Here is a 9833-nt window from a genome sequence, read left to right as displayed (position 1 = left end):
TTGTATACTACTACTACTACCTAATAGTATACAACAACATAATTCAACTATCGTATATCTTCAATGTATACAACGTTGTGAATTAAATATCTCTGTATACGCGATACAAAACTAGAGGTATGTATACGATACAATTATGATACACACCAAGGGACAAAAAAAAAAGGCAGTATATCTATAGATAGAGAGTTTATAACAACGACTACGCCTCAATCTCAAACGATACTATGAAAAAAAATCAATAGCTAAATAACAATGCAAAAATTGAAGGTATTATAAGTGAATGTTCATTTCCATTAACCTAACTGGAACCATTAGATATACTAAAATACAACAACAATTCATTGATCACACACTTAGTTAAATATGAAACAATGTTACAAATACCATTATATAAATATATTTATCCATTAAACCTCAGCAGCTCAGCTTTCCAACAAAGAGGTTTCTCATTTACAAATGTCACCAAGGGTCTTTTAGAGCAGTGTATTAGAAGAAAGCGGATATTATTCCCGGGGACGAGCAAGCCAGAGAGAGCTCAGTGCTCGAAGCCTAGAGAAATAATCGGTGATAGCAAGAAGAGCACGAGCTGATTGGCGAGTTGTCAATATGCGATGCATTTGCTGCAATGTCTGTTGCCGAAGGTTATCAGCCTGAAAGGACATTTTAATTTATAGGTCAGCCTATTTACGTGGGGGAAAAAAGACGAAAAAAACTTCAAACATGTACAAAATGTAGTTACACATTTCCAGCAGTGGCGGATTGTGATTTGAGAAAGTGAGTTCCGAAATGTATATCTCACTTGCTCACACGTGTATGGTACGACCCTGAAGCATGGATTCTATAGAACCTGTGAATCCATGGATGAATTTGCTACTGATTCCCAATATGTTCCAAAGAAAATTTATGTAAATTATCATCACTAAAATAGGCGTCAGCCTTAAAGCAATGAGTAGGAGACCCATAAAACCCCTCCTCCCCATCCGTCCGCGAAACAAATACACAAACCTAAGGCTTGGAAGAGAGAATCCCCAAGCTAGATCTTATATGCAACTATTAACGCCAAATCCCAGATCTAAGGACGTCAGAATCAACCAAATATTTCACAGCAGGAGTATGTACTACTCTTAAATTAACAAGGGAATAAGCACCTTATAGGTTCTCCTCTGCTCAAGGCTCTCTCAAACTTTCAAATGACTAAAAAAATTAGATTCACTGTCACAGAGCCACTATGAGGAGTGGTAAAACTTAAAATGTTGTCAGCCAGCATTCAGCAGCAAATATGCAACTGCAGGTAGCTGATTATTCTGGTAGACAGGAGGATATGCCATCAGTTGGCTAGGAGAACTGTGAGGTAAAATGGACACTTTTTGTTCGGCTGGGGCCTAAAGTAGTTCAAAGATGTTATCTTGTGCAGTAGAGCGGTTCCTAGCTTCACTTGACCTAGAGTAAGCAAGAGTTCAATTCTAAGCAGGAACTTTGGACTTTGGTTTTCCTTCCCTTTCCCTCCCCAGGCCCCTCATCGCTTGTACTTCAGAAGGTATTGATGATAATAACAATATGGCGCAGTAAACAAGTTTGTTTGGATTAAATTGGAATATGAGAATCTAACAAAGAGACTTGGAATTTATTACTTCTCCCTTTTCCTTCTCCGAATGCATCTCTCATTTTCTTTTTTAAGGAGACAACTAGGGAAAAGGGTAACCAACAGAAAGATGCACAAGTTTGACATGTCAATGATGAATCTGCAGGCCTTTAGGAAGCATTTCAGACAAAGCAAGCATATAATTTCACAGGAATAGACACAGATGTGAAGGATTAAGCACCTGCCGTATGAAGCCCTCAAGAGTTCCAAGCTTCCCCATTGCCATGGCCATTTGACCCATATAATTTGCAACATTCCCAGAGGAACCTGAAGGTCCAAGAGACCCTGCGAGAGTCTCAGCCAAAGACTGCTGCAATGCCTCCATTCCCTGAGATAAAGCATCCTCGGCCTGTTGGGATGACTGTTGTAAGTTGTTGATCGCCAATAATTGTTGTTCGGTTAAAGGCTCTAACTGATTAATGAGTAGCTGCAATCAAGTGGCAAGAAATTTAAGAACTTGCAGGAAAAATTTAGTCAATAATCTCTTCTCATCACCTTTAACCCTTGAAAAGAATAAGAGAAAAAAGAAAGTAAGGAAATGTCCAATGGATATTAGAATGTACCTAGTTTTGTAAAGGGGAAGATAGGGGTGGATGGAGAGGTCTGACTAAAGCAAGACCATCGGAGAAATGGAAATATTAGGAGCTGTTTATTTTACTGACAAGAACAGCAATACAAAGACGATAAATAGGAGTTGCAAGCAAGTTGAAATAAGAGCATTGCATACCAAAAGAAGAACTTCCCACTAGAGAAGTAATCAGATGTCATTCATCAAGAAGGTGGCCATAACTAAGGTCAGAAGCTCACTCTATGTTTCATAGTGAAGAAATATGCCAAAAGACTTCCATATAAAAAGAGAGAGAGAGAATCAGTAGGAGGTTTTAGATGCTGAACATCATTAGACAAACCAGAATGGAAGAAGGTAAGAATAGAGGGAGAGTAACTAAAGCGAGACCATAAGGACAACAGAGATAATCTCTGCACAGAATCACTACCATGGGGACAGCAGATGGGAGGTGGAGCATACTGAAATCAGAGTAGTGCACCTCAAAAGAGCATCCTAACTGAGAGCTTCTAGCCAGAGAAGTATACACAGGTAGTTTATCAAGATGCAGCAGTAAATTAGGTTGAAATTATCTTTAAAGAACGAAAAAGAGAACTTGGGTCAGAAATTGATATTTGTTCTCTACAGTTCCTTTCAATGCTAAAATGAAAAAAGAACCACCATTCACAAGTATATGAGCTTTTATTTTTTTATATTATCTTGGTTATATTTTGAGCCAAAGGAAGGGTGGAGAAAGCTATTCACTGAGCTGCACATTCACTTGTGGGAAGACAAAGGCTCTCACCTTGAGGAGTTCAGATGAACGGAATCCACCAAGCCACAAGAAGCATCTTTCTGCAGGAGTTTTCCACATGCCCGACAATATGTGAAAAACGTCAGCCTTTGCCGCATCCCCCTTTATCCTGAATATGTCATCATAGTGTGCCAAGATTCCATCGACTATTATGCGAAGTTCAGCATCACCAGCATGAGAATTAACAGCTCCCCTTAACTCATTAATTCGTCGGTTCTGCTCTTCCAACCATCGGGCATATTCTACATCAAATGCCAAAGCTCCTAGAAGGACCAGAAGTTGTATTACTTACTTTACTGGAATTTTATATTCAAGCTTTACAAAATCAATTATTCTGAATTCAAGGGCATTCCATGTTATATAAAGGAATAAAGACCACCAAAAAGCTGATGATTCACTACCCCACAGAACAATTGTTGATGACTAATCTAAAAGCTTCTTTCATGGTTTAAGCTTCTCCTCCATGAAAACATACAACCAAGGAGGAGGGAAATTGCTACAGGGTGGTGCATCCTAAGCAAGAGGCATGGAGAGGATATAAATCGCCTCTTAGTGGATTTAGTTTCACATCACAGCTATGGAGCCTTATAATGCTCCTTGGTTAGCATCTCATGAGTGTCCCAGGAGCATATGAGTTAATACAGTCGAGCTGAAGTGCAGATTGAAGAACTACACTTTTGTGCCTTTTCTGGATTCTTTGGATCGAAAGAAGTAGGAGACTGTTCCATTATAGTTGAGAATGATAAAAATAATATAGAAGTTATTGTTTTTCTTGTAATTCTAGTGCAAGAAGAGCATTCATTTTTGAACAGACAAATGGACTATCTTGATAGATGAATGTGTAAAGCAGACACCTATCTGTACATACTTCCTGCACCATCTTGGTAAGTATTAATGAATGCATTTGAGTTATCCAGAAAAGGTAAAAGAAAAAGAATGCAATAACCTCCAAACTAAACTTCTTCCCCTGTTCCGTTCAGATTCTTCTCCATTATTTATCAAAGTTAAAACTTCCCCTTTCTTTTTAATGAAATGTGTACATGTCCAATGCCTTCAGGCAATAACTTCCTTGGCATGATGAAACCTATGGGCATATATAGCTTCAACAATTACGATAAATGAAGACCACTAATGAATCTGAAAGTCTTTAGTACTTTTATCGATAGATTAAATTTCAATTACAGCATCAAGTGGTAAAATAAAACAATGGAATCAAACAACGAAAAAAAGAAGTAAGGAAGCCCACCATTAAGATGCAAATCTATAGAGTATATAATAACACATCAGAAAGGATATAGAACAGAAAGTGAATATACAATCATTAACAAGGTTCACCAATTCCACCATTAATCTACTTGTACTTGGTGATAGCACATCGTTACTCAGCCATAATGTTTTGTTCATATTTTTGAAGAATCAGTCATACTAGATTATCCAATATTAAAGAAGTGAAAAACTTGTAATGATAAAAGTCTGAATGCAGAAGATGAGCATACCATTTCCACTCATCGACTGCGATTGATCTCCTGAACCTGAAATAAATATTCCCTTTGGGGAAAGAAAAACATTGTCTCAAAAAACTGATCAGACAGATTATCAGCTAATATCTACAGAACTGCTAGATATTTAGGTGATCAAAGAAAGAAACAGATAAGGACACAGGATTTACTGAACAAACCTGTTGCCGAGCTCGTTGAAGCTCCTGTTCTAGTTGTGTCAGCTTCATCCTGCTGCTCTCCAACTGTTGAACATATGCCTAGACCAACAAGAAAACAATATAGGGATATAATGTCATTATAATCGGTGCACATTGATGTAGTATTGATACCGATATATATATAGTATTTTCACCCATCTATGAAGTTCGATACACATTGAAAGTGTGACACTTTAGCTCATTATGTGACACTTGTAGAGGGAGAAACTGCTGAATCAGAATTTTCGGCTTTTAAATTGACTGTTACAAGCATCTATCGCGAGGGCAATATGACAAAAGTTACAATACACAGATCAAATCCTTCATTTATTTAGGGTCGACTAGATTCTGAACTAATACATTCCAACATTAAACCTTCTTTTTTCATCTTGATTAGTATTATGATACTGTACTTCGAGACCCACCAGATAAAATTTAAATGGAAAGATCTAGTCAGGCAGATTTTGGATGACCACTAACGTAAGGACTGTTAATTACATTTCCATATTAATCTCAAGTAAAATGAATAGAGTGTATATCACATGAAACTGCAAATAGTGCCATAGAAAGAGGACTCACCTTTTTCCTTAGACGGCTTTTTCGAGCAGCTTCACGATTTTGAGCAAGTCTACGGAGTGTCTGCGCAAAATCAGCTCAATATCATATAAACATTTCTTTTCCTCATATTCCATCATTCGATATGTGATGATAAATGTGATACCTTTTGATCTTTCGGTCTGTCACTTCCATCAGAAGCTACGGCACACAGTTGTTGATTTAGGAACTGCACCAACAGAGATCAAATATCACTTTCATTAACTTTTAATACAGATTAGTTTCAAGGATAAAAGCTACACAATAGGATTCAGGAAAATCTGGATGAATTAGCTAATGGTCTTCTTTAATCAGGAATGTTTTCTATTTCTTGTTCTTATCCAATATCTAGGAATTAGGTAAATCGATCAAAACAATGTCTTAGTATTAGATTAAAGTTGTGTTTTTTTCTTTTTTCTTGAGATGTTTGGTAACAGATGCTGCTTATCAAGCAGGAAGAACAGTTTCAAGATGTTCTACCCACGTATATAAACAACACACATAATGTAGCTTAGTCAGAAAAGCCTAGACAGTAAGGTGTTCGTTCTTAATACCCCTTACTAGTGTACCTACCTAACGTGAAAACCATGTTTTGTAACGCTTTACATGAGCTGAGGGTCTATCAGAAACAACCTCTCTACCTTCACAAGGTAAAAGTAAGGTCTGCGTACACAGTACACACCACCCTCCCTGCACCACACTTGGACTACACTGAGTATGTTGTATATTCTTTTGAATTGATGTCCTCTCTTTATTCTTTTATTATTGGTACATATATCACATCGTTGTCCCTCTTCTATTAAATAAGACTCTTCGTCCTTCCCTCCCCCCCACACTTTCCACCCTCAACGTTCATTCCTCTATTTCAATAACTCCATCAATCATCTTTTACTGCATGGTCAAGTTCAACATTCAATAACAATGCAGAAGGATCATCATGAACCCTTAGTTTGGTTGAATAGATAATGGATGCATAAGGTTCCATGTCTTTCCTCCATTGACCCATCATTAGCCTACTTTCATCCTTAACTATTGGCTCCACCCAGTATGTAGAAGCAGAAATAGATAAGAAACTTTTGCTGGGATAGTATCGCAAGGAGTTGGTTGATTTTTCATTTATTACTAAAAACATACATAGATTATATGTCAATGCCAGTTTCATTTTAAATGTGCTACAGACATGTCTCTCTTATTTTTTTGTTTTTTGATCAAGTAAGGTTTTCGTTGATAATAACAAGGCCAACTTGGCCGTATACAAGAGATACACCAAAGAGGAGAGACCAACAAAAATAGTTATCTCAAAAAAATAAGACATGTCTCTCTTATTTTTTTGTTTTTTGATCAAGTAAGGTTTTCGTTGATAATAACAAGGCCAACTTGGCCGTATACAAGAGATACACCAAAGAGGAGAGACCAACAAAAATAGTTATCTCGAAAGGACACACAATACACTATACAAAGAGGAAATGCATGGGTGCACCAAAAGAAAATAAAGGATCGGAGACTACTCAATTGTGCAAAGCTCATCTCACCCCTTCAAAAGCTCTCCTATTTTATTTCTCTCTTTCCAAATGACCCACATTGGAGCTAGAGGAGTAAGTAGTAACATTCCACACCTTGTGCCTTCTTCTCTCTTTCCACGTTACAGGCATGTCTCTCTTTTACTTATTACAGAGTAAAAGAGCATAAACATGTTTATGTTCTCCTTGATATAGGAAAATGAAAAAGGTCTAATTGCAAACCAGGTTTTAAAGGAGAACCAAATTCAAATTACAAAGTCGTCATAATCAATCAAAATTTGGACTTATTGAAGTCAAGACTAGACATAGTTCAAAATATAAAATCAAATAATGACTAGATATGAATTTGAGAGGTAACTGACTTACCCTGTTCTTATCTTCAGTATCGGCATCTGTTGATGTACTAGGACTGATATCAGCCATCATGGACTATAGCCAACTTTGTGGGTAATCAATTGAAATTGGAACACAAATCAGATGTAGTATCTTCTGTAAATCCACCAAGGCAGAAGCAGATGTCAATAAATATCGACTTGCAGACATCAAGTTGGTAAAAGATATTTGGGTAACAATATCAAAGCACAAAAGCCTTGTTTTCAGCCAACTCTCCAAGGTGATGAACACATGAATATTCTATCATCTCCCTCAATGTCACAACAGTATAGCCAAAGTGTGAACTACAATACTTGAGAACTGCAGGCATGATTCATTCACAGGTACCAATTGGAAAAGGTACATATTTATTACGGGTGTCACTTGTAAGTATCCGGCAAGGGTGTGGATTTTTTAGCTAATTTTTAGTATATGGAGGATCCTCAAGAAACCTGTACCCATGTCACACCCATTCATAGGGGTATGCAAGGCAGTTGAACAACCTAAAGCCAGATTAAACTGAATTTATATTTTCCAATTGAACTGAATAAACATTTGTAACAGTTTGATTCAAAGCACACTGGTAATTTCAATTCACTCACTAAAAAGCAATACAATTGTTGAATCAATATAAACCCTACTACTAATATTTATTAAACCTCATTTTCAACAAATAGAGACCTTTCCTAGTTATTTGATTTCTTGACTTTACAATTGGGCTCAGAGTAAATTTCTGCCATCCTGCATGATGGAATGTCATAATCTCTTGGAACATAAAATAAGCTGACAACCTGGCTAAGCTGGATACCGGAAAGTCAAGTCTATTAATCCATATGGCATTCCACAATAAGCTAATTATGTTAACTATAAAATCAATTACTAATTCAAGAAAAGATTGCCTCCAAGTATTTATCTAGCAAGAAAATGCACACTCAACTATCTAATGCTAAGTTTTAGTTTGCATACATTCTTTATCAATTAACATTCTCCTGGTGAGCTTCTTGAAGCAAATAATAGTTGTTAGTGTCGATATCTGAATCTGTTGGTTGCTTGAAAGTCAACCCCTCAAATATTGGCTGCAAACCGGAAACTTCTCTCCTTTTTTCCAGTGAAGTGAGGGGAGAAGGGAAGGGGGTTAGACTAGGTTGGGGAGGTGCTTGGCAAGAGACTTGAATCATACTGGACTTCGTAAAGATTTTAAGAGAAACTAAAATATTTCATTGCAAAGCAAACAAAAGTAAATTGTAGACTCAAAGATTCATTGTTCTGGCACCTCACATTACAAGACTTAATCAATTAATAAGTTTATTCAGTTTGCACCAAATTCAACAACTAGAAAACAAAGTACTGAAACTTAAGCAACATTAAAGAAGCAGATAAAATTGTTCATATAAGATAAAACAACAAATAGCAGCCATGTACTACTTCCAACTCTCTATTGAGGACAGAACTATCAAAAGCAACAAAATGGCTAAATACGTAGCCTCAGCAGCAATAGACATACAATCATAGACATCACCATAGATGCATCTTCCATCAAGTAATTTTTCTTAAGCTGAAGAACATCTTCAGAGCTTATTACCTAATACATGTTGGTGGTGGGAGGTGGCAGGTATCCGTGGAATTAGTCGAGCTGCACGCTAACTGGCCCGAACACTACTAATCCCAAAAATTGTCATCTAATTCTCAAATCCTAGACACTACTAATCCCAAAAATTGAAATTTCTAAGAATCAAGAATCATGCTCACAACTAATATCTAGTAAAATCCAAAAAAAAACTCCTCCCTAATCCACACCTCACCCCTCCCCATCCTCAACAGAATAAAAAAAAGTAAACCCTTTACTCACAAAGTCCTCAAAATCCAAACTTTATAACCCTCCACACCAAAACAACCACACCCAACTTCAAGAAACGCAGTAAGCAATACAGTAGCAAGTTACACAATAACTGCAGATTAAAGAAAGCTAAGCCACTTACAGTTCAAGAGACGAAAAGGGTCTATAGCAAAAGGCTCAAGCTTTGCCAGAAAGCTAAAATAAGACAGCAGAATCATCAAATCTTGTTATTTTTTGTTGGGGTTTCCCCCCTTCAATTTCTTTAGCCCTTCTGGGTTCCTCGGTTTTTCAGTGAATCAGTGAGAAATCAACTGAAGTTTACAATCAGTAAATCAAGCACTGCCGGAAGTACCCAGATGGGAAGCAGGTGAAAGTTGCTAAAATGGGATGACGTCCTATACCTTGTCAGCTCTCCTTCTCTCTCTTACCAGCCAATTTTGACTTTTTGGTCACAATGTGTCAAATCTCTTATTTCCAAGAAGCTTGTTTCAACTATTGGTTACTCTTCTACTCACTTTTACTTACTATTTTTTTTTTCGGTGTCCGATATTCGCATTATAATTCAATTATTTCGAATTTGTATCATGTATGACTCTATTTGGAGAAAATGCTCCCTATCAAGAAATTTTTCACATCTGGACTCAAACCCGAGACAACTGATTATGGGAGGAGCAACCTATTCAATTTTAAAAAATCAAAAAATAATGTTAATTTATTGTTATTATTACTAGAAAAATTACCCGCGCAAGTTAATGTCACGAAATTTATAAAATAACCTATTAATCATTAAAACTAAAATACTATATTATCT

At 36.7% G+C, this 9833-nt stretch overlaps 1 protein-coding gene across 1 annotated transcript; it reads right to left on the bottom strand.

The window, feature by feature from the left end:
- Window positions 1-230: 230 nt before the first annotated feature.
- Window positions 231-9628, bottom strand: LOC125837887 (transcription factor TGA2.2-like). The gene is made up of 9 exons (XM_049516960.1): window positions 9165-9628; window positions 7180-7302; window positions 5421-5483; window positions 5279-5338; window positions 4682-4759; window positions 4500-4551; window positions 2995-3266; window positions 1827-2072; window positions 231-653 (listed from the first exon to the last, which is right to left on the bottom strand). Exons 2-9 carry the CDS (start codon window positions 7237-7239, stop codon window positions 507-509), a joined length of 978 nt encoding a protein of 325 aa, XP_049372917.1. The 5' UTR covers window positions 7240-7302; window positions 9165-9628; the 3' UTR covers window positions 231-506.
- Between the last annotated feature and the right edge of the window lie 205 nt (window positions 9629-9833).

Source organism: Solanum verrucosum, unplaced genomic scaffold (genome assembly GCF_900185275.1).
Source record: "Solanum verrucosum unplaced genomic scaffold, falcon-dt-bn FXZP01000262.1, whole genome shotgun sequence".
Lineage (NCBI taxonomy): Eukaryota > Viridiplantae > Streptophyta > Magnoliopsida > Solanales > Solanaceae > Solanum > Solanum verrucosum.
The sequence above is the reverse complement of the archived record's forward strand: the minus strand, read 5'-3'. Positions and strand labels throughout refer to the sequence as shown.